General features: G+C 39.8%; 1 protein-coding gene across 1 annotated transcript in view; it reads right to left on the reverse strand.

Annotated features, from left to right (window-relative positions):
• LOC101599042 (HIC ZBTB transcriptional repressor 2) overlaps nt 1-14509 on the reverse strand; it is a 57960-nt gene extending 43451 nt beyond the window's left edge. The window contains 2 exon segments of the mRNA XM_045143542.1: nt 10750-10778; nt 14230-14509. Coding sequence (XP_044999477.1) covers nt 10750-10778; nt 14230-14509 — 309 coding nt within the window.
• Between the last annotated feature and the right edge of the window lie 11676 nt (nt 14510-26185).

Genomic DNA, 26185 nt, shown 5'->3' on the forward strand with positions numbered 1-26185 from the left:
CCTCCACTGGGCCCCATCTCTTCAATTCCTACCACCATAACACCATGGCATGGTGAGACAAACCACATCCAAACCACAGCAATTACCACTGCAAGTGGTCAGGGGCACATGAGGATGTGCAAGGATCTGAGACACAGACTAATAGCCATGCAAGGCTGAAGCTGAAGGTAGCCACATGGGGCTGGAGCTCATCTCGCCCTCCCAACCCACACTAAGCCTGCAGGAGACTGTTCTCAATGCCCTGACTGCCTTCTTGCTTTCGGATCACACCGAACTCCCTTTCTCCCCTCTGGGACTGGAGTCCTTGCTGTCCCTACACCATGCCTCTCCCTTTTCATGAACTACTTACTGTGTTACTGATACTTCTTGTATTTCTGATACAGAAGGTCTAGTAGAAAATATACCCTTTAAAGTCATAGCCTTAGTATTATGCATCCTCAGCTCAGCTCAGCTCAATCTCTGAAGAGCACATTAAGCTATGAATTCATCAATACGTTAGTCCATTGATGAGGTGAGAGCCTTCATGATTCTATTTTCTTTTAATGACCCCACTCTGTGCATTGCTGCCCTGGACACCAAGCATGGAACACAAGGTCTCCGGGGGTACATTGCTGATCTAGACCATAGTTTCCAGCAAACTTGTTTACTTTCTACTAGTTCCTAGGATCTTGCTATGCCCTGAGATAGAAAGGTAAACCAGACAGATAAGAGCTTCATTGCCTCATAGATTGTGTTCAAGCACAAATGATTAGTAGCAATAATTAAATGAAGATGATAACTAGGCATTTCTGGAAAATGTAACTGATTTTACATATTAAAGACAAATTTTATAGAACACTATGGAAAACAGTATGATCATGGGCAGATATTTTAACAAACATCTTGTTAACTTTATTAAGCTTTAAAATTAAATTTGGGGGGCTTCTCAGATCAGCAAAATTATCTCTTACATGTTGTTTATTTCAATGACTTAAAAATATGGCTTCAACTTTTTGCAAGATTTTACAAGCATTTGAATATGGGTAACATATAAATATCAACCTTCAGGTAAGAACAGTCACTATAACTTAATAATGCTTTATGGCATTCCAAGAATTTCTTTTAGATTGTGAGATGGAGCTCAGCTGAAGGGTTGCATACCAAGGTTACAGCCATCCCTGAGTGGCTACTTGGGAGAGCAAAACCAGCGTTAAGAGAAGCTGGGAGCAGGGCCACACCACACACCATGATGAGATAGGGCAGAACTTAGGGGTTATGCACTGAGGGTAGAGCCACTCCTGAGCAGCTGCCTGGGAAGGCAAAGCCAGCAGAAGAATGGTTGGAAGCAGCCAACTAACGTGGGTCATACTTCTCACATTCACCTTCCAAGCCCACCCCACCCCCCCAAAAGAAATATTATCTGAAAAAGGATTGAAGTAGAGGGCAATTGTGTACCTGCTTCAGGAGAAGCTTGGAGCTGATCTCCCTCCAAAAAGCCAGACAGAAAATAAGACTGTATCAAACCCACCCAGCTTATATACTAAGAAAGCAAAGTCTCCCAAGGTCTTATCAGATTTTCTCAGAGGAGCTACACTCAAAGTAGACTCTGTTCAGGGTCAAGTGCACCTACCCCAATCCAGTGAACAGTCTTCAAACACACACCCACCTTGATTAATTTAGACCAGGCTATAAAGAGTTGTTATGTTGGCATCTTCAGTGAGACAACTTAGCTCAAGATAGGCAGAACCCAACACAAACCAAACAACAAACAACACCCAAAAGGAAATCCCCACCAAGATTACCTACTCCCACAATGGAAGCCTCCAATTAAAGCTTTGAGGAACACCAAAGCAGAGAGGCCCAGAATGAAATCTCAACAAGAATTTTAAATAAATTTAATGAAACCATGAACAAATGGCTTGTTGAATGGGAAGAAATGACACAAAAAATAATCAAATAGGAACTGCAAGAATGGCTAAAGGAAATAGAAGAAAATTGGCACAAAGAATTCAAATTACAATTCAAAAGTTGGTTCAATACATTGGAAGAAAGACAAAAAGAACTCAAAAGATGGATTAAGAAAATGAAAGATAATCAACAAGAACATTTCAATAGATGGCTGAAGGAAACAAAAGAGTATCAGGAAACAGAACTCCATAGATGGCTTAATGAAATTGAAGGCAATCAAAAAGATATCAACAGAAAGCTAAAAGAATTTGAGGGAACCAATAAATAGATGAACTCATGGACCGATAGAACAAGCTCAAGTGTCAGAATGAATATAAAGAGATGATAAAAAGGTCAATTTCAGGGCTGGGGAGATGGCTTAGCAGTTAGGCGCTTGCCTGTGAAGCCTAAGGATCCTGCTTCAAGGCTTGATTCCCCAGGTCCCACGTTAGCCAGATGCACAAGGGGGCGCGTGCGTCTGGAGTTCGTTTGCAGTGGCTGGAGGCCCTGGTGCACCCATTCTCTCTCTCTCTATCTGCCTCTTTCTTTCTCTGTCTGTTGTTCTCAAATAAATAAATAAAAATAAATGAAAAAAATTTTAAAGGTCAAATTCAATCAAGGTATGGAAATGCTGAAGAAAAAGATAACAGAAAACAGCAATGTAATAACCCTCCTTGAAGGCTCCCAAGAAAGCCTTACAACAGAGTAAACCATATGAAAGACAGATTTTCAGAACCTGAGGACAATACAGAAGAATTAGATTCCTAAAACACTTTCAAGTTTTTTTTTTTTTTTTTTTTTTTAAGTGAGAACAGGGCTGGAGAGATGGCTTAGTGGTTACGTGCCTATCCTCTCTCTCTCTATCTGCCTCTTTCTCTCTCTGTCACTCTCAAGGCCCACAAAAGAGACACCCCGCAACACATAATAATCAAAACACTAAACACAGAAAACAGAGAGAGTACTAAAAGCTGTTAGAGAAAAACAGCTTGCAACATATAGAGGTAAGCCCATAAGAATTATCTCATATTATTCAATAGAAACTTCTTAGAACCAGAAAAGTTTGGAATGGAGTATTTCAAAAATTAAATGACCATCCTTGCCACCCAAGCTACTATACCCAGAAAACCTATCCCTCCTAATAGAAAGTGAAAGAAAAAAGTCTTTCACAATACCAACCAGCAGTATGATTGCATGAGTACCAAACTAACCCTGCAAAGAATGCTGCATGGAATACTCCACATTCAGGAGATGAACCAACATGCACAACAGGGAAAAAAAGAAAAAAATCAGAAATATATTAGTCTTAAAACATGCAAAGACCGACACAACACCAAACTCCACCAAACCATCAACATGACAGGGATTAACTCACACCTCACAATTGTAACTCTGGACATAAGTGGCCTCAATTCCCCAATCAAAAGACAGGTTACGCCGGGCATAGTGGCACACGCCTTTAATCCTAGCACTCAGGAGGCAGAGGTAGGAGGATTGCCATGAGTTTGAGGCCACCCTAAGTCTCCATAGTTAGTTCCAGGTCAGCCTGGACCAGAGTGAAACCCTACCTCAAAAAACCAAAATAAATAAATAAATAAATAAATAAAAGACAGGTTAACCAGCTGTATAAGAAAGGTGGATCCATCCATTTGCTAATTATGATAAACCCACCTTACAATTAAGCCCTTCTTAGGTGAAAGGGTAGAAAAAGGTTTTCCAAGCAAATGGAAATATGAAACAAGTAGAAGTAGCTGTACTTACTTTGGACAAAATTGACTTTAAATCAAAAGTAATTTAAAGAGATAAAAGAAGGCTACTTCATACTCATTAAAGGAACAATTCAACATGAAGATCATAAGCTTATGTGCACCAAATACAAGGGTATCTCATTTTACATAGCAAAATTTACTAGATAATAAAACATATAAATCCCAATAAACTAATAGTAAGAGACTATAACACCCCACTATCATCCGTAGATCCATCCTCTAAGCAGAAAATAAACAAAGAAACAATAAAGATAAACAATGCCATAGATCAAATTGACTTAACAGATATCTATAGAGCATTCAACCCTAATAATACTAAATACACATTCTCAGCAGTACATGGAACCTTCCTCAAAATAGACCATATATTATGGCATCAAGCATTTCTCCACAAATTTAGAAAAATTGTCATAATTCTCTATATTATATCCAACCACAATGCATTAAACCTAGAAGTCAGCAACAACAGAAAACACACCAACTCCTGGAGGCTGAACAACTCTCTGACAATGAATGGGTTGTTGAAACCAGGAAAGAATCCATAAATTAATTGAGCTGAATGACAATGAAAACAAAATGTACCCAAACTTATGGGATTCAATGAGGGTAATATTAAGAAGAAAGTTCATAACACTAAATGCCTACATTACAAAAACAGAAAGATCTCAAATAAACAACTTAAGTATGCATTTTAAGGCACTGGAAAGGCAAAAACAGTCTAAGCCCAAAAGTGCTAGATGGAAAGAAATGAGCAAAGCAGAAATCAATGAATTGAAAATAAAACAATTAAAACAATTGCTGAAACAAAGATCTGGTTCTTTGTAAAAATAAACTAGATTGATAAACCATTAGCCAATTTGATCACAAGAAAAAGAAATGAATGACTCAAATCAGCAAGATTAGAAATGAAACTGACAATAATGAAATTGGAAGAATCATTAGGACATATGTCAAGAACTTATATTCCACAAAATTAGAAAATTTGGTAGGAATGGATAAATTCCTTTTCTCTTATCACCTTTGAAAACTAAACCCAGAACAGATAGACTTCCTAACAAAACTGATTACTTTTAAATGAATGGGAAAGTAATTAGAAATCTCCAAAAAAGTTCAGGTGCTGGTAGGTAGATTCACCATTGAGTTCTACCCAATCTTGAATCAAGAACCAAAACCAAGGCAGAGGTAGGAGGATCGCCTTGAGTTCAAGGCCACCCTGAGACTACAGAGTTAATTCCAGGTCAGCCTGGACCAGAGTGAGACTCTACCTCAAAAAACCAAAAAAAAAAAAAAAAAAGAACTAAAACCACTTCTCCCCCCAAGTTATTTCACACAACTGAAAAACCAGGAATGCTCCCAAACTATGAAGCCAGCATTATTCTAATGCCTAAATCAGACAGAGACCAAACAAAAATAGAAAATTATAGACCAATAACCCTAATGAACTTACACAGAAAAATGGTCAATAAAATCCTTGCAAACTGAATTCAAGAACACATCAAAAGCATCATCCACCTCAGTCAAGTAGGTTTTATCCCAGGAATGCAGGGATGGTTCAACATAAGGAAATCAATTAATGTAATTTCCCACATAAATAAGCTTAAACACACACACACACACACACACACACACTCGATTATTTTCAATAGATGAAGAAAAAGCCTTTGTCAAAATACAACACCCCTTACTGGTCAAAACACTGGAGAGACTTGGTATGGAGGGTCCATATCTCAACATAACAAAGGCTATTTATAAAGCACCTAAGACCCAGGTCCCACTAAATGGGGAAAAACTTTAAATGTCCCCATTAACGTCTGGAAAATGATGCAGGTGCCCAATCTCAGTATTGCTTTTCAACATAGTATTTGAAGTTTTATCTCAAGCCGTAAGACAAGAGAAACAAATAAAAGGAATACAAGTTGGTAAGAAAGAACTCAAAGTATCCCTATTTGCAGATGGCATGACTTTATATATAAGTAACCCAAAAGACTCCACCATAAAAACTTCTAAAAGTGATAAATTCTTTTGGTAAAGTGGTAGGATACAAAATCAATACATAAAAATCAGTATTTTTCCTATACACCAAAGATAAACATATGGAGAAAGAAATAAGTGACACTGTCCTATTTTTAATAGCCACAAAAAAATAAATACCATGGCATATCCCTCACCAAGGAAATGGAAATGCTCTATAATGAAAGCATAAAAACACTGAGGAAAAAAAATTGAGGATATAAGAAGATAGAAAGACCTCCCATGTTCATGGACTAGAAGAATTAATTTGTGAAATTTGCCATCCTACCAAAATGATTATCTAAATTCAATGCAATTCCAATAAAAATTCCTGAAATGTCCTTCACAGAGACAGAAAAAATATTCTGACAATTCATATGGAAGAACAGAAGGCCTTGGATAGCTAAAAATATCCTCAACAGAAGAAATATCATGTGTCACCATACCTGATTTTAAGATATACTATAAAGCCATAGCAACTAAAAAGCATGGTACTGGCACAAAAATAGATATTATGACCAATGGAATAAAATAGAAAACCCATCCCTAAACTCAAGCAACTACAGATATCTCATCTTTGACAAAGGGGCCAAAAATACACACTGGAGAAAAGACAGCATCTTCAACAAATGCTCTTGGAAAAATTGGATGGATGCATGTACAAGGATGAAGTTAGACCTACTTCTCTCACCCTGCACAAAACTCAGCTCTAAATTGCCTAATGACGTCAATAGAAACTTCAAACTATAAAACAACTAGAAGTAAAAACAGGGAGCACACACCACAATATAGGAGTAGTGAAAGATTCATGAATAAGACCCAGTAGTACAGGAAATTAGATCAATATTCAGCCACTGGGACCTCTTGAAACTAGAAAGGTACTACTTACAGAGTCAGTAGATAACCCAGAGACTGGGAGAAAATCTTCACCAGCTATACTTCTGACAAAAGTCTAAATATAAAATTTACAAAGAACTGAAAAAAACTAAACTATAAAAAGAAATCAAGTAACCCAATCAAAAAGAGGTAGAGATTTCAAAAATTCTCATAAGAAGGAATACAGATGGCCATTACACATTTAATGAGATGTTCAACATCCTTAATTATTAGAGAAATGCAGGTCAAAACAACTCTGAGATTCTACCTTACTCCAATCAGGATGGCATTCATCAAAAAGTTGAATGACAACAAATGTTGGCAAGGCTGTGGTGAAAGAGTAACCCTAACCGACTGCTGGTGGGAGTGCAAAGTTGTATGGTCACTATGAAAATCAGTGTGGAGACTCCTGAAAAAGATGAAAATAGAAGTACCTTTTGATCCAGCTACATCTGGGCATAGACCCTAAAGATCCCTCTCTTTACCTGCTCAGCCATGTTTGTGGTTGCTCTATTCACAATAGCTAGAATCTGGAATCAATCCAGATAGATGCCTATCAACTGATGAATGGGTAATAAAGGTGTGGTACATATACACAATGGAATTCTACTCAGTTGTAAAGAAAAATGAAATAATAAAATTTCCAGATGTGCAGATTTGGAAAAAGTCATGCTAAGTGATGTCATGCAGGTACAGAAAGTCAAACACCACATGTCCTCTCATCTGTGGTTGTTCCTAACTGGAATCAATCAGAGATGAATGCAAATAATAATCAGCTTAGCACTAGAAATATGGGCATAAAACTAGAATGCAACAAGTAAAGAGAAGAACTAGGGAGAGTGGAGAGAAGTTACCTGACAAGTTTGGGGAGGGCAGGATATTAGAGGTAAGGAGATCTTGAATCAGTTCCATATTAATATAATTTTGCCTAGCATTCTACAAGATATAACCACAAATAAAGGGGGGGGCGGTGTGTACAGAAGGTGGACAGCATTTAACCTTATTAAAACCATGAACTCTGGCCTATAATTCTGAGGCCCAGAGTTGAGGTCCCCCCTCCACAGTAAGCTGTTAGCCAGAAGGACCCATGGCATCCCCCCAACAATCTAGGCCATTGCCAAAACACTTGATTACCTTACAGAGCCAAAGGGTCAGATGCTATTGCTGGAGACACCACAGGGTGTGGTCATAGGGCATTGGAATCTCATGCTGAAATCAGAAGAGAAATTAGATCCCCCATGGCTAGACATCATAGTGCCAGAAAGCACGAAGGGAACTGCTGGAAGAAAATGGTCACCATCAGCACGAATAAGCAGGGACCCTGCAGACAACAAAGTCAACCAGCTTGACAAGAAGTACACAATTCTGCCATAGTGGCACACAGCCTCTGAGGGTAACCAACTGTTCTCTGAAAATGAGGCCTGCTCAATGGGATTGAACTCATATCTGGTACTGGAAACCAAGTCAGAATTCGACAGCCAGGAAACTCAGACTTCAGAGAGAAGCCCCCACTTTTCTTTGGAGAAGGAGAGTGGGCTGGCACACCAAAAATTTCTCAAATAATTAATTAATTACATACACACTTAACCCAAGCTGTTCTCTCTCTCTTTCTCGTTCTCTCTCTCTGTTTGAGAACCCGGTTTATTTTATAGATAGCAGAGAAAACAGATAGTCAAGATCCAACAATAAGACAAGAAGATAGCTGACTGCCCACCAGGAGACTTGCCACCACTTCCACCTTTGCCAGGACCCTGGAGAACTTGAGGTGGCATGAACACTGCTCTTACTGCTGGCCTGACAACCAGCTTCAGGATGATGCTGGCAGACACAGTGATGAAGCAAAGCCTATCAAAGCAGAAATCCAGAGGCTACAAAGAGCTCAATACTAAATCAGACTGCCATGCCAATAGGCCTGCCATCGTTCAGAGAACCTTGCAGAAGATGGGGTGGAAAGACTGTAAGAGCTCTGGGAGTGGAGGGAATACCTTGAGGCACAGTCCCCCCACTATTCCATTGGCACTGACTGAAGCCTTTATGACCCCACAGTGAATCCCATAATCCTACAGAGAAGGGCCCCAGGATAATGGAGACAGGAAAGATGAAATAAAAGAGTATAATCTGTTAAAAAAAAGTAAGTAAGGTGCCAGGTGTAGTAGCACACTCTTTAATCCTAGCTCTTTGGAGACATGGGAGGGGGACTGCCGTGAGTTCAAGGCCACCTGACAGTATAGAGTGAATTCCAGTTCAGCATGGGCTAGAATGAGACCATACCTCAAAACCCTCCACCACCTCCCAGAGAATTTCCTTTAACTATTTTTTTTTAATTTTTATTTATTTATTTGAGAGCGACAGACACAGAGAGAAAGACAGATAGAGGGAGAGAGAGAGAATGGGCGCGCCAGGGCTTCCAGCCTCTGCAAATGAACTCCAGATGCGTGCGCCCCCTTGTGCATCTGGCTAACGTGGGACCTGGGGAACCGAGCCTTGAACCGGGGTCCTTAGGCTTCACAGGCAAGCGCTTAACCGCTAAACCATCTCTCCAGCCCATAACTATTTTTATTTACTTATTTGGAGAGACAGTGAGAGAAAGAAACAGAGAATAGGGATGGGGAGAATGACCTCACCAGAGCCTTTACCACTGCAAATGAACTCCAGATACAAGTTTCAGTTTATGCAGTTGGCATTACTTGGGTACTGGAAATTGAACTCTGATGGGCGAGATTTGCAAGCAAGCACCTTTAACTGCTGAGTCATCTCTCCAGTTCACCTTTCAAGATTTTTTAATATTTTTTGTTCATTATTTATTTATTTATTTGAGAGTGACAGACACAGAGAGAAAGACAGATAGAGGGAGAGAGAGGGAATGGGCGCGCCAGGGCTTCCAGCCACTGCAAACGAACTCCAGACGCGTGCGCCCCCTTGTGCATCTGTCTAACGTGGGACCTGGGGAACCGAGCCTCGAACTGGGGTCCTTAGGCTTCACAGGCAAGCGCTTACCCACTAAGCCATCTCTCCAGCTCACCTTTCAAGATTTTTAATGACTCCATTTGAATGGGAAAAGCAAGAGGCTGGAGGTGAGATTGGTCTAGGGCTTGCTAACATTTCTTAGTAAGGGGCTAGGTCATTGTGGCAGGCTTCTTTACTTCTATACCAAGGTCAAATACTTGGTCAAGTACCAACATGTCTGACTACTGCCACTTCAGTACTCATGATGGAACCTCATTTGTTCACCTGCTAGCGCTCTTTGGTGTCATTCCTCCGGGCCATGGCATCAGAAGACTTTACATTTTGGGTGAAAACATAAAAGTAACATTAATATCGCTCCACTTTTTTGCATGTACATAGTAAGTGTGGTGGGTGATGTGTAATTGGTGTGTGCCTGAGTATGTGCTGGTGCAGCATCCATCAGGGCTGGCCTATAGCTGCCAGAGGAAAACACGGGGTGAAACCTGCTGTCACATATCCTCATGTTCTTCCTTGCAATGGAGTTTCTTACCGATTCTGAAGCTTTCTGCTTGTGAGCTCCAATAATTCTCCAGTCTCCACTGTCCCACATAACTGGGGTCACAGATGCACATGACCACACTCAGCTGTTTTGGAGAATTGAGCTCATATAGTCTCAGACCCTGATGCTTGTGCAGGAAGCACACTTAACTGCAAAACCATCTATCCAGCCTGCTGTTTCAGCTTTCTGTATACTATATGTATCTTAAAATATTGATTGAATATGAAAGCAAATGAAACAAGAGAAAAAAATCCCAAGATTATGTGATGGAAGCTTCAGTCTAATTCTGATGTCTAATTCTTCTCTTAGCTTATCATGTGAGCTGGTGTTGCAGTCAGGTTCACACTGTTTGTAGAAATCACCCACCCAAGATCAGCTTGTGGGAAAAAAAAAAAAAAAGGTTTATTTTGGCTTATAGGCTCGAGCGGGAAGCTCCATGATGGCAGGGAAAATGATGGCATGGAGCAGAGGGTGGACATCACCCTCTGGCCAACAAAACGTGGACAATAGCAACAGGTGAGTGTGCCAAACACTGGCATGGGGAAACTGGTTATAATACCCATAAGCCTGCCCCCAACAATACACTGCCTCCAGCAGGCTTCAATTTCCAATTGCTGTCAGCTGGGGAACCCAAGCATCCAAAACACCAAAGTTTATGGGGGATACCTGAATCAAACTACCACAGCTGTGTTCACCTAGGAAAGAGATATTTGAAATTAAAAAAGCACTAAATTCTTCTCCAGTGTTAAAATTTTATGACCAACTGCCAGAAGCAGTTGTAGGTAGGATTGTATCTTTCTTAACGGAAATCTCATTTATGAAATTTGGATGATTTTTATCAAAGACTAAGATGAAGGTGACAGTATATTTCTTTTTTTTCTTGTAGGTTTGCATGGTAAAGTCCAAAGATAGGCTTCTATTCTGTGTCTAGAAACAAGGTAACCTTGGAAGAGTAGTCTCTCCTGGCTTAGCCAGGCTCAAATGCCAGGATAATAGAACACAGAAAACAAGGAAGTATGGTTGATATGTCACAGACACACGATTGGACTTCTTTTTTTTTTTTAATTTTTTATTTATTTATTTGAAAGCGACAGACAGAGAAAGAAAGACAGATAGAGGGAGAGAGAGAGAATGGGCGCGCCAGGGCCTCCAGCCTCTGCAAACGAACTCCAGACGCGTGCGCCCCCTTGTGCATCTGGCTAATGTGGGACCTGGGGAACCGAGCCTCGAACCGGGGTCCTTAGGCTTCACAGGCAAGTGCTTAACCACTAAGCCATCTCTCCAGCCCTGGACTTCTTATTCTCTGAGAGTGATTGTCATTTTCCACAGATAGCTTCATGGATTGCTCCCTCTTGAGTGTTTTCTCAAAGTTACCTCATGTACAGGACACTCTGGAAACATTCCTATGGGACCTGCCTACCTTCAACCTTCAACTCAGTCCATTTATCACTTTTTCCTATCTTGCTTTTATGTTCTTTGTAACAACACACACACACACACACACACACACACACACACACACACACACACACACAATCTCCAGCCCCAGGATCTGAGTAAACAAATAAATAAAAAATAAAATACTTAGTTTAAGAATTAATGATATCTTTAAATAAATAGCAATTTTTTTGTTATACTAGGTAGCTTACTATGGTTGTCTAAATGTTTTAATTCACATGCATGTTTGGCAAGACAAAGCAGTCAACTCTGCCCACTCCTGCGTCCTCCTGTGTCAGTGTGTGTACAGGAGAGAAGCAAGCCCAGCTTGTGGAGCAGCATAAGAGGACATGAACCCATGGAGAGCTCTCTTTACACTGAAGGTGAGGAGCAAGCAGGAGCACGGTAGGAAGACTGAGCATCTGTCAGGATTTAGACGTGGGGGCTGTGTTTTCTGTTTGGGTAATACCTAGAGGGCCCATTTCTTAGAGAGGGCACTTGACAGAAATTCAGCCCAATCATCTTATGTCCAGGGAGGGACAATCATTGAGGAAATTGGGCAAGGAGCATAGCTTCAAATCAGTCAGCATCTCTAAACCTTGCTTGTCAATATTGGTTGTCTGTGCTATTCAGGCTAAAGGTCCACCAAGGCAGAGGAAACTTAGTCACATTTCTTTTTCTTTCTTTTTTTTTTTTAATATTTTTTGTTCATTTTTTATTTATTTATTTGAGAGCAACAGTCACATAGAGAAAGACAGATAGAGGGAGAGAGAGCGAATGGGTGCACCAGGGCCTCCAGCCTCTGCAAACGAACTCCAGACGCGTGCGCCCCCTTGTGTATCTGGCTAACGTGGGACCTGGGGAACCGAGCCTTGAACCGGGGTCCATAGGCTTCACAGGCGAGCGCTTAACCGCTAAGCCATTTCTCCAGCCCTTAGTCACATTTCTTTACGAAGATGGATTATATAGTTGTAACATTAACTTCGGGCAAGTTACAAATAAGGAATTTGGCATCTTACAATAATGATCTCAAAATAGTTATTTGTAAGGGCCATAAGAAATATTCCCATAGTTCTTTTCCATATTTCATTCCCAGTTTGTTCTTATACTTTATACCCACAATTATTTTGTGTGTTACTATTTTTTCTTGTTATTCTTTACATCTCCTACACCATATGCATCCTTGCATGCTTAGTTTTGAGTTCTTTTTTATATATCTATATGTTTTCTGTGCTAGACCATGGCTATGATGGCACTTCCTTCCCCCAGTGTTTAGGTTTGAGGAAAATATTTATCAACTTATCCTTCCTATTTGCAGAACCCTTGACAAAATATTGATCAGGTGAAAAATTTTGCAATGTTTCTCCAGGAGGCACTAGAATATTTATCGCAAGTTCTTTACAGCCTCACTTTCATCTGATAATCTCTATTACTGGCTTAGTCTGTATGCACATGGCTTTGTCTAGAGACACGTGTACATGCATGCTGTTGGCTTTTCTCATGTCTCCAAATCTCAAAATATTCCTGTGCTTATGTATATCTCACTGAAGCACAAGAGGGTTTAAAAGTTACCAATACCAAAATGGAATCACTTATGTCAAATCTAGCAAACAGGAGGAGGCAAGAGGACCCTCAAACATGCATGCCTGTGAAGACAGCTATTTTAGTAATGCATTAGAGTTACAACCTTGCACGAAGTTCACCACAACCTTGCATAAAATTGACTTCTACAAGGATGTCAGCCAGTAACTGAATGTTCCAGAAACATGCACATATCATCTTGTTAGTAATCCTTGCAATCAAACACAATTGTTACAGAAGTTAAATAACTTTATTCGTTTTATATGTAAAAAACCCTAGCCTTAGCCAGGTGTGGTGGCACATGCCTTTAATCCCAGCATTTGGGAGGCAGAGGTAGGAGGATTGATGTGAGTTTGAGGCCACCCTGAGACTACATAGTGAATTCCAGGTCAGCCTGAACCATAGTGAGACTCTACCTCAAAAAACCAAAACAACAACAAACCTAACCTTGGTTTGCTTCCTAGGATCTGCTCATGAATTGTCCTGGCCCATATATTCCAGAGCGTGTTCCCTGCTTTTCCCAGAACAAAGTCTTTGTATGGACAAGTCAGCCTTTTGGCTGCGCATTTTAAGATGATAATGCAAAAGAGTGCTGTAGGTCATTTTCTTTGCTATAACTGAATACTATAGACTGAGTAATTTATAAGAAATAAAGGTTTTTTTCTGCTTATGATTCTAAAAGCTTGAAGGTCAGAGTTAGGAGGTTGCATCTGGCAAAGGTCTTCTCACTGATGGATACTCTGCCGAGTACCACATGGTGAGGGAGTGTCTAGGGAAAACAGAGCCAAACTACCTTTTGGAATAGACTCATCAAGAAACATTCCATTTGTTAGTCCATGAATGGGCAATCCATTCCTATGAGAAAGCTTTTATGGATTGATCACTTCTTTAAGGCCACACCTGGACTCACCTCTTTCATGCCCTACAACGTCAGCTTTGGTGAGGACATTCACATGATAGTAGGAGCTCTGTACTCTGTTGCATGATCCAGCTTCCAGGTATCAATAGACTCTGGTTGTTTGCCAAGACTTGTAATTAATTGGCTTGCTGGCTAATTAAAAGTAATTCAACAACTTGAGTTATTAAATGGTGTGACATTAGGTTTAATGGCTGGGTGAGTGAGGTTACCTCTCAGATCTGTTCTTAAGTCTTCCCTATGCACAGTCTTTACAGTGGTCTGACTTGAGCGAAGTCTCAGCTTTGGCTTTGTGTTGTGTAGACGGTGAGCACGAACACCCGCCGTTTTCTTTCGCTGCCTCAGGAAGTTTAGGTTTTGACCTGCTGCCTGCTTACAGCTGCGTTGCTCTCTCCAAAGAGATGATGCAGACTGATTCAGCTTGGTCAAAAATCCATTTTCATTTTTCAAAAATTTGCACAAGTTGGCACTTTGGCACAGCAGGGGACACATTAGCAGCTTTGAATTTAGGATTTCGTTTTATCAACCAAAATGCTCCTCTCTCTTCTCCTGAATAATATAGAGTCTGTACTTATTACAAAAGCAGTGGCAGAACAAATTTTAATTCTACTAACGTGCCTGTGCCATGGATGTTCAAAAGAAAACCATTGGCTGAGTGCACATATAAGAGCTAAAATTTGGGGGCTGGAGAGATGGCTTAGCGGTTAAGCACTTGCCTGTGAAGCCTAAGAACCCCGGTTCGAGGCTCGGTTCCCCAGGTCCCACGTTAGCCAGATGCACAAGGGGGCGCACGTGTCTGGAGTTCGTTTGCAGAGGCTGGAAGCCCTGGTGCGCCCATTCTCTCTCTCTCCCTCTATCTGTCTTTCTCTCTGTGTCTGTCGCTCTCAAATAAAAAAAAAAAAAATTAAAAAAAAAATTGGGAGGCAAATGTTTTTCTAAGCAATAAGTACTTCTTTCTTGGGGGCTTAGGCATTAATTTAGATAGGAGGCCCATTTCATATTTTCTATTTGCCCATGTGGTTTGGTTTTGTTTACAGAAGCTCTATGTCTTGTTTTTTAAATAAGTTTCTGATATTATTACTGCTCATGGCAATCTCCAGCCTAATTTAATAAATGATGCAGTACAGTCCTCTAATTGAATCGTGTGAGTTGTACACTGTGTGAGGGACTCAGTGCTACCTGTTGTCCCAGAGCTCTACTCCTCTCCAAGCAAGAAGCTGAAGTTGACAGAGGGATCACTTGGTAAACAAGAATTTCAAAGAAACACACTGAGACCAATGGGGGTGGTTAAAAGCTTGGATAATGTAATAATGTCACCCATAGCTCTGGGTGTGCAAACTGCAGATTTATGCAAGTAATTAATAGTGTCTTGCCAAGAGAGTTGGTAGGCTTTTCAAAAGGAATCTTTCTTTGTGTCTTTTGATATTTAAAGAGCTATAATTACAACGGCAAAGCTCTGAATTCTCCCCACCCCATCCTCTTATACACATTAATTTATGGACCAATCCGTATTACAGACAAGCTAATGAAAGAAGCACAGTCCCTTTATCATTTTTTTTTTTTACAGTTTTACTTTTGTGGATGAATGTAAAATAGTTAATGCTATAAATAAGTATAATAATGTATCTCTTCTCTCAATTGCCAGCTGTTGATGCTGTAGTCTTACACAATAGAAGAATTGAATTTAAATCTCTACCCATCTTGCTTTCTTCCTCTCACTTGTGCACCAGCTAAAAAATTCAAATGTTTCTTCCATTATGAGGTGTTATAAAAAGACTCAAGCTGGATTTTTACCCTGCGCTTTATTTTTAGAGTCAGAAAAAATAATTACATAACTCCCGCAGTCAGCTTAGGCTGTACCAGTTTCCAGGTTTAGCAGCCTTGTTCCTTAGTGATATTTCTCTGCTTCGGGTGGGAATGGGGACAGGATTCCTGTGCTTAGAGCATGAAGATCCCTGGTCTGCGGTGCACCATGGCAGAGGGAGACATGCACAAACTCTGGGCTCTCAAGTGTTTACAGAATTAGCTCAGCTTCTGATGGTAGCATCTCACGAGAGTACATGAGTACACTTTCTGAGAGTTTTGAATATTTCTTTTGTAGGGTTTGAAAGTTTTTTATTCTTCTTCTGGCAAACAAGACTTTTATCTTATATTTTTATCTCATTAAAAGGAGAACACTTGGGCTGGAGAGATGGCTTAGCAGTTAAGCGCTTGCCTGTGAAGCCTAAGGACCCCGGTTCAAGGCTCGGTTCCCCAGGTCCCACGTTAGCCAGATGCAAAAGGGGGCGCATGCGTCTGGAGTTCATTTGCAGAGGCTGGAAGCCCTGGCGCGCCCATTCTCTCTCTCTTCCTCTATCTGTCTTTCTCTCTGTGTCTGTCGCTCTCAAATAAATAAATAAAATTTAAAAAAAAAAAAAAAGGAGAACACTTATTGGGATATTTTATGTAGTGGATCACTGAACATAATGCTAATGCCAGGGCTCAAGGTTTTCTAAAATACTATGTCATTCTGTGTTGCACAACAAAGTATTTGAGGGCAGATAGCATATGAGAAAAAGGGTTAGTTAGCTCATGGTTTCAGACTTAGCCTGTGAGGTCTGGTAAACTTCTGTGCTAGCCATCTGCCGGGGCCCTCCTGGTATGCTGCTTCATAGTGAGTGTCATCACAGTGATGAGATGACTGAGGGAGATCACAGAGTGAGGCAGGAATCTAGAGAGAAGAGTGAAGAGTGGACAGTCTTGCTTTAAAAAAAAAAAAAAGGCAGGGTCCTTCTATATACCCAAGGCAGGCCTTGAACTTGTGCATCTTTGGCCACAATCTCCCAAGTGATGGGATTACAATGGTACATCATCATACCCAGGTCATCTTGTCCCTAGATAACAACACTCCAGCAAGAAGAGGTCTTTTAATCCCTTCTGAGGGCAACAACCCCTGTGACTTTTCACCAGGCGATACCTGGTGATGTACTCCATTACCACCACATGGAAACTACACACATTTGAAGAGTTGAGGAACAAACCCCATCCAAACCATGGACCCCTGTTATATATTGACATACAAGAACCAAGATGCCTCATGGACTTCCACTATGCACTGATTATTATGAGTTGTGATAATTGAAAGGCAGTTTTTTTGAGTATATGAAAATATATACTCTGTCTTTCAGATCTTGGAACCTAGTGACACAGTATCACACCAGATTCATGAATGCCCATTGTTGCAGTCCGGTTCACATTGCTGGTAGAAATCACCCAACCAAGAGTAGCTTCTGGGAAAAAGAGGTTTATTTTGGCTTATAGGCTTGAGGGGAAGCTTTACGATGGCAGGGGAAAATGATGGCATGAGCAGAGGGTGTACATCACCCCCTGGCCAACATAAGATGGACCACAGCAACAGAAGAGTGTGCCAAACACTGGCAAGGGAAAACTGGTTTTAATACCCATAAGCCCACCCCCAACAATACATTCCCTCCAGGAGGCATTAATTCCCAAATCTCCATCAGCTGGGAACCTAGCATTCAGAACAACTAGGTTTATGGGGGACACCTGAATCAACCACACCCATTGTTTGATTGAGTTTATCTTGAGTATTTTTTCCATGATCCTAGAACTTGGATGGACCTGTGCATCATCAAGATGATGATATCCAGAAAAAGGAGTAGGGTACCAGGGCCCAACAGGTAGCAACTGGCAGAATGAGTCCAGGTCTTCTTGAGTCACAGACAGAACATCCTTCTGTAGTATAATCATTCTAGTGACACTTGTCAGTTCTGTGTGGGACACCGAAACATTCTGTTGATTTCTCAGTTTGTTGACGCTATTAAATTATATTTTTTCTTGAAAGAAAAGATCTATGTGCTTAATTTGCTCTTTATGAGGCATAGGAGAACTTTAGGAAAATGATTAGAGTGTAGGATATACCCTGTACCCCAGCATGGCTATAGCATCCTTTAAAAAAAGGGCAATTTTTAGTATTATAATCTGGACATTGCAAGTGTTTTGACAAAGCATCTGGACAGCTTAACCATTCCCAAAGAAGTCATCAAATTTGAGTAATATTAACAACAATAAGTTTTCCTCAGGAAAAAACAAAAGTACAGAATAGGTGCAGTACATGTTCAAGCATAATTCCCTGGAAAATAATTATAGATAACAATAGTGTTTGTTATTTTATCTTTATTGGAACAATCCTGACTACCTTTGGTTGTCTTTTGGCATTGTCTGATGGTCAGTCATGCTATTTTAAACTTGTCCTACTTGGCTTTGAAGGATTCTCTACCACCCCTCCATTGTTCAAAAATATGGATAGTAACTCCAGAGACCTGTGAGATACTTTATCTATATTTGCTTAAGGTTCAAGTGGTAAATGCTGGGAGGTCACCAGCCATGCCTGTGTAATAGTAGGCCCTGCTGTTTCCCATAAGCCTTTTCACAGGTCACCACCAGAAAGATGAAGGTGGTCTGTGATCTCTCCCTCTTTTTTTTTGTTGTTGTTTATTTTTATTTATTTGACAGCAACAGACACAGAGAGAAAGAGGCAGATAGAGAATGGGCATGTAAGGGCCTCCAGCCACTGCAAACAAACCCCACATGCATGCACCACTTTGTGCATCTGGCATATGTGGGACCTGGGGAATCGAGCCTCGAACTGGGGTCCTTAGGCTTCACAGGCAAGCGCTTAACCGCTAAGCCATCTCTCCAGCCCTTCCTCTCTCTTGATAGAGATGGAGCCTGTGTGCTCAGGAGAGAAGGTGAGACCCAATAGAGTGCCTTGTAGACATGTTAATTGTCAGCCTAAGTAATCGTATTTTTTGTTTCAATAATATTTTTATTTATTTATTTTCAAGGAGAGAGAGAAAAAGAAAGAGAATGGGAGCACGAGGGCCTCCTGCCACCACAAACTCCAGATGTGTGTGCCATTTTGTACATCTGGCTTTATGTGGGTATTTAGGAATTGAACTGGGCTATCATGTTTTGCAAGCCAGTGCCTTAACCACCGAGTCATCTCTGTAGCTCAGTAGTAGTTTAAAAAGAAAAGCTCTTGGGCTGGAGAGATGGCTTAGTGGTTCAGGCATTTGCCCGCAAAACCAGAGGATCCCAGTTCAACTCTCCAGGACCCATGTAAGCCAGATGCACAAAGGGGTACATACATCTAGAGTTCATTTGCAGTGGCTGGAGGACCTGGAGTGCCCATTCTCATTCTCTCTCTGCTTCTTTCTCTCTCTCAAATAAATAAATAAAATAAAAAATATACTTAAAAAAAGATCAGTCCTTATCTGCAGAATGTTTTAGCAAGATGTCTTAGATTTAAAACACTATCAAGCCTATAGTTATGCATCTATGGAACAAAACTTCCTAGAACAAGTTTCAGATACAACTTTCCATATCTAGGTATTTAGAAATCCTCAGAAACTCTCCTCTAGGTAGTCACTTGGGTTTTTACTTTTCTATACTTTGATGGCCACTGTGTCTGTGCCTATGGGTAAGTGGGAAATAATGGCAGTGTGGAAGGCTCTTTGATATAATTGTCTTCTCTTTTAATTTATATTATGCTTGAAAGAAAAACATGTTTTCTAGTCATGGACTGACTGAACATTAGGCTGAAAATCAGATAAAGGATCTATTATGTCTTTAATTTCCCTTCTAAATTTGAACTCAGTTTATTTTTTATGATCAACTCTTGCAAAATGGAGTTAAATATTCCCCTTTTCTGGTAAAAGTTCTCAATCTTTTGTGCTTATGCTTGGGTGTACATGTATGTGTACATGTGAGAGAGACAGACTAAAATCTTGGTGATTTTGGTTTCACAATCCAGGCAGTAAGTATAATAAATAAACAGTTGGTAATTGATTTTTAGATAATTGCACAGTGCTTTATGAGTATTTAGCTCAGCATTCAACATGCATTCAATTACATAACAATAATTCAATTAGGTTGATTGGCAGACAAATTTATGGAACAGTCTTCAAGTAAACTAAATTATTATTAACTGTATCAATCTTCATGACTGTCCATTGTTATAGCTTGAGAGCAAGAGGTTCTAGGTTTTCATAGCCTTTTGTTAAATGAGAAAGAGACATTTTGAAGCCAAAAAATGTTTGGAGTTAATATATGAAATTCTGTCTTAGGTCATAAAAAAAAAATCAATGTATTGACTTCTAAAAAGATACAAAATTAGGCCAAAGAAAATGAAGGATAATTACTGTTTTTAGCTCTAATCTTTGTTATATAGTTATGTTTTTTTCTGATGTGTAACTGAAAGAAGCCTTTGTATAAAATTGATTAAAGTAGATTACAACTTTTTTAAATTTTATTTATTTATTTATTTGAGAATGACAGACACAGAGAGAAAGATAGATAGAGGGAGAGAGAGAGAATGGGCACGCCAGGGCTTTCAGCCTTTGCAAATGAACTCCAGACGCCTGCGCCCCCTTGTGCATCTGGCTAACGTGGGACCTGGGGATCCGAGCCTCGAACCGGGGTCCTTAGGCTTCACAGGCAAGTGCTTAACTGCTAAGTCATCTCTCCAGCCCTAGATTACAACTTTTAAAACATTCAAATTTGATAAAATAAAATTTTTCCCAAATTATTTACTACCATATTAACTGTTTAAAATTTACACTTGTGCTGCAGGGATGGTTTAATGTTTAACACATTTGCCTGAAAAGCCAAAGGAGCCAGGTTCAACTCCCTAGGATCCACATAAGCCAGATGCATAAGGTGGCACACCCATCTGGAGTTCCTTTGCAGTGGCTGGAGACCCTGCCAAACCATTCTCTTTCACTATCTGCTTCTTTCTTTCTCTCTCTTACTCAAATAAATAAATAAAAATAAACAATAAAATATGTTTAAAAAGTTGGCTCAGTTGTTAAGTTGCTTTCTTGTGTAAGCATGAGGGACTGAGGGGGCCTAAGACTTCCTGAGTTCAAATCTCTACATACATAGGTAGGTGTAGTCATGCACATCTGTAACCTTAGTCCTGTGGGTAATGTAAATCAGATAATCACTAAAGTTAGGAAATAGCCAACTCTGGAATCAGTAAGAGTCTCCATTTCAAGTAAAGACAGGAAGGTGAATAATGAAGAGGGACAACTTATAATCTTCACTAGATACCACAGGCAAGCTGACATCCCATTGACACATACAGGTGCATACAAACCACAAACACACACACACACACACACACACATCATGCCACATATACCAGGAACATGAAGAAATACATTTGAATTTGCTTTAGCAATAATTTACTGTGTTCTGCTAGACATTGTCCTCAGTAACAAAAAAAGATACCACTCTTCAGGGTCAAGGGCAGTGGTTCCAGGAATCTCCTTGCATGAAAAGCCCACAGATCCTCACACCCTTGCACAAAATGGCATAGTGTTAATGTATAACATGTGGCAATCCTCTGTATACATTAAATTATGTGTACATTATGTGTACATGCTAGAATATAAGAACTGTGTAAATAGTTCTTTGCCAGTTTAAATAATAATGATAAAATGCCTGTATAGTGTGTAGATAGCATATAGATAGCTTTTTCTTTTATAAAGAACATTTTTGGTTGAATCTACAGAGGTCGAATTTATAGATACAGAGGCTATGTAAGTAAAAAACTGACAACTTCAACTTCTTCCCACATGAAATGTACATTCTAGTGGGAAAGAGAGAAAAAATTCAATATATAACATATAAAATATATTTTAAACTGATAAATTAAGAGAAAAATGAAAACAAGGATGCCTTTGGACAACTTGAAATGCTGTATAACAACATGCTGCAGACTGTGCTTACACACAGCAGAAGTTTATTCCAGACCATTCTGGAAAGTGAGAAATACGAGGTTCATGATTACATAGTTCCTGGACAGTAGATGTTTCCATCTAGCCAGGTCCTCACATAAAGAAAGAACAATGGATTTCTTTGAGGTCTTTGTTTATGATAAAGCATTTATACCAGTCAGAGTGTCTCTACCCTAATTACATTTCCACCACACCACGTCCTAATACTGTTACCTTGAGAATTCAGCTTCAACCTATGAAGGGTGAGTGGATGCAAGCATTTAGACCACAGCAGCAGGCTTATGAGTTCTGGGAGTTGGAGGCTATTTTTTTTTTGGGTGGGGGGCAATAAGTATAGTGACCAGGGCTGGTGGGAAAGTGGAGTCAGCAAAGGAATTGAGGGAGTGAGTCCATGATTATCTGGGGAAGAGCAAGAAGAACAGCTAGTAAGATTCCATGAATGCATGAGAATTTTTTGAGTCTGTCATGAAGCTAGGAGCCCAGTATAGGTGAGGGTAGAAGAAAAAAAGAAGAGCAGTTGAACATAGGGTCTGAGATGTAATGGTGTTGTATCAGTGTGTATATATCTGCATGTGCACACTTGTGTGCCTGTGTACAGACAGATCATATGAGGCTTCAAAAGCAAATAGGTTCCACTGACTGATTTGTGAAAACACTGGAGGGTTCTGAGCAGTAGTGTGTTGTGATCTGAAAAGTCATTTGACGAATCTTCTGTTGGAGTAGAGGAGGATGCCACAGTCATACATGGGTCACAGATGTGAATGACTAGATAAAGCATGATGTTTTCTCTGTAATGCCAGCACATGAGAGGAATATGTATAAATATTAAGATTTTGAAGCCAGCATGGGCTACAGAGTGGGACCACCAAAACACCAGCCAAGGTCACCAAACCAAAACCACCACTTTGGTTTCAGTGTTGGGAACAGATAGAAAGCTGAAGACCTTTCTAGAGGATATGGTGGAATTCTGTTTTTATTGTGATGATTAGTCAAAATAATTTGTTGAAGGTTGGAGAGATGGCTTAGCAGTTAAGTGCTTGCCTATGAAGCCTAAGGACCCCGGTTTGAGGCTCCATTCCTCAGGACCCACGTTAGCCAGATGAACAAGGGATGCATGCATCTGGAGTTCGTTTGCAGTGGCTGGAGGCCCTGGTGCACCCATTCTCTCTCTCTCTCTCTCTCTCTCTCTCTTTCTCTCTCTGTCACTCTCAAATAAATAAAAATGAATAGAATCTTTAAAAAATATTAAAAACATAAATAATTTGTTGATAAGGTAGTTACAAGGTGTTAGAAGCAGGAGTCATAAACAATCCAAGGGTCTTTACCTTGTGTTTCAAAGGATGAAATAATAACTAAACTAGTTAGCTATAAAAGAAGGAAATTCCAAGTTTCCAGCATGTTTATGTTAAATTTGAGATGCTTTGTACACAGTTTATGTTAGACAGTTTTCTGTTACTGTAACAACATACTTAAGATAAAGTTATTAGGAAGAAAAGTTTACTTTGCTTCACAGGTCTAAAGGTTTGACTCCATAGACTCCTAGCCCTGTTGCTTTTTGCCTGTGGTGCAGCCATACATCATAGCAAAAGTACCTAGAGAAACCTGGTGACTGGGAAGCAGAAGATGGAGAAGAGTCAGGGTCCCAATGTTTCCTTCAAGGCATACCCCTAAGGACCTAACTTTCTCCCATTAAACTCCACCCTTTTGTAATAGCACCACAAGCTGTCACATAAGCCTGTTAGAGACTTCTGGTCAAATAAGTTTTGTGGCCTTGGTTGGCCATTTAAGATTCAAAGATTAGATGGCGATATCAAGGTATTAGTTGAATACCAGAGCCTAAAGTTCAGACAGGGTTATGTTTGAGAGATATAAATTTGAAATATCAATTAATATATGGCATTGAAGCCAGAAGCTTGGGGGCAATCAAGGATGGAACAAGTAGGTAAGCAGTTCAGCAAAGAGTCCTGGGAAATTTTGATCAGGAGAATGTGAGAAGCTGAGGAAGGATGAGGGTAAAAGTCAGCAAGAAGGGTTATACATGGGCAGGGCAGTAACCAGGGAAATGGGGTTTTCTGCAAGTAAAATGAAAACACTATTTAAGGTATAGAGAGCAACTGGGTCCAACTTGAGCTTGTTTTTTTTTTTTTTAATTGTTTTATTTATTTATTTGAAAGTGATAGACAGAGAGATAAAGAGGCAGATAGAGAGTGAGAGAGAGACAATGGGTGCGCCAGGGCCTCCAGCCACTGCAAAGGAACTCCAGATGTGTGCACCCCCTTGTGCATCTGGCTAACTTGGGTCCTGGTGAATCGAGCCTCGAACCAGGATCCTTAGGCTTCACAGGCAAGTGCTTAACCACTAAGCCATCTCTCCAGCCCTTGAGCTTGTTTTTTTTAAAAAATATATTTTTTTATTTATTTGAGAGAGAAAGGGAGAGATAGAGATAGTGGCAGAGAGAGGGAGAGAAAGAGAGAGAGAGGAAAGAGATGGAAGGGGAGAGAGAGTGAGTGAGAGCAAGAGATAGAATGGGCATACTAGTATATCCAGCCATTGCAAACACACTCCAAACACATGTACCATGTGGTAGTTTGAATAGATGACCCCTAATATATTCAGTGTTTCATTAGCTAGTAGTTTGGATCAGCAGCCACTTGGCAGGAGGAGGTGTCAGTGGATGGATTTTAAGGTGTGGTGGTGGGTTTGAAATTCCAATCTAAAGATATGCAAAGTGCCTACTTCCACCTGGAGTTCCTGAAGTGTGCTGTGTGGCTTTTGGCTTTTGTTTCTCTCCCTCCCTCTCACTCTCTCTCTCTGTTTTAATTTTTCAAGTAAAGTTATCATACTAGCCTAGTCTGACATGGAACTTGAACTCACTCTGTAGTTCTAGGCTGGCTTTGAACTTACGGTGATCCTCCTATTTCTACTTCCTAAGTGCTGGGATGAAAGACATGCCCCACCATGCCATTTCTTCTTTATTATTCCTTTTGAGAACTACTAGAGTGAACTCACTAGTTTATATCATTTTTATGAGGGGAAATAGGTGACACATATCATGTAGTTATATATTATATTATATATATGTATATATATACATACATACACATATATGTAGCTATAATGCTTATATAATAAACTGAGTTGGCTTGGACCAAAATGTATTTAAAGTTGGATAATCAAGTATGAACATGTGTTGTTTCTTTTATTTGACAAAAATCAAACGATTTCTTATACCTACCTGCTGATATAGAAGCTTGCTACTTCTATACATCCAGTCATGCACTTGTGACTCACTGAGGTTGCCTTCCTGTACCTTATTTTGCATTTGGAAAAAAGGGTTGTCCACTTGCCTATGTGTGGAATTCCTGAAGCAGTGTGTTGCAGCTCTGGCTGCTCTCCAAAGCCTTGTGCACTTCAAAGGTCCTGAGAAAAAAAAAACCCACCTATGGCCTGCATTAAGCATGTTGGATGAGGGAAAGAGTTATCAGGCCTTTGAATGAATTGGGTTAACCCCAATGCCAATTCTCTCAAGGAAGAGACAGTTCAGCATTTTAGCACATAAGTCATCAGAAACACTTAGATTATGAAGGTCTTCAAGTTGCAATCATTCTATACAGTAAGGGAATTGAATGTGATTTGGGATTAAGAGTGAGAGAAATGATTTTTTCATTAAGAGTCACGAGAATCAGTACTATTTCATACAGTGTAATGGATTGCTATTCTTGGTTCAAAGTAGGCATTCATTCAGTTCAGTTTCCTTGAGTTCAGAGATAATACAGAGATATGCATTTTCCTACAAATTCAATCAATTTTGTAAAGGTCTATGATTTTGAAAGCTATTTTTGTTTAAATTGCATAATCACTAATTTTTACCTGCCATTTTCAAAGAGAAATGTTAACAGCCCTAAGCCTCTCAAATCTGTTTTAAGAGTATGTGGAGAAAGTGGGAGGTGAAATGATGACAGAGTGGCCTTTCTGCTTTCCAATCTTCACCTCATATTTCAAACAGATTTGAAAATTGGACAGTCTTCTCGGAGTATTGGATCAGACATTCCCTTCTCAACAATGACCCCTTTGTTATTACAATCTGTAAACTGAACGGTTTGGAAATGTTCTAGAAGTTTGATACATTTAGGTTGGAAGTAGTAATAGTTTATCAAAATTATCTGAGAATCAAAGCTGATTTTATGGTTATATCAGAATATTCAGTTAGATTAAGATAGGGACTCCACAGGGGCAAACTTGAGACATGAATTAACAGAAGTAGATTAGTTAGAATCTGAGATTACAGGAAATAATCCAGAGGCTTATTATATTTTCCACATAAATGACCACATGGTCAGCAACTTCATGACCAAATGTTACTCAA

Source organism: Jaculus jaculus, chromosome 2, assembly GCF_020740685.1.
Source record: "Jaculus jaculus isolate mJacJac1 chromosome 2, mJacJac1.mat.Y.cur, whole genome shotgun sequence".
In the NCBI taxonomy this organism is placed as follows: Eukaryota; Metazoa; Chordata; class Mammalia; order Rodentia; family Dipodidae; genus Jaculus; species Jaculus jaculus.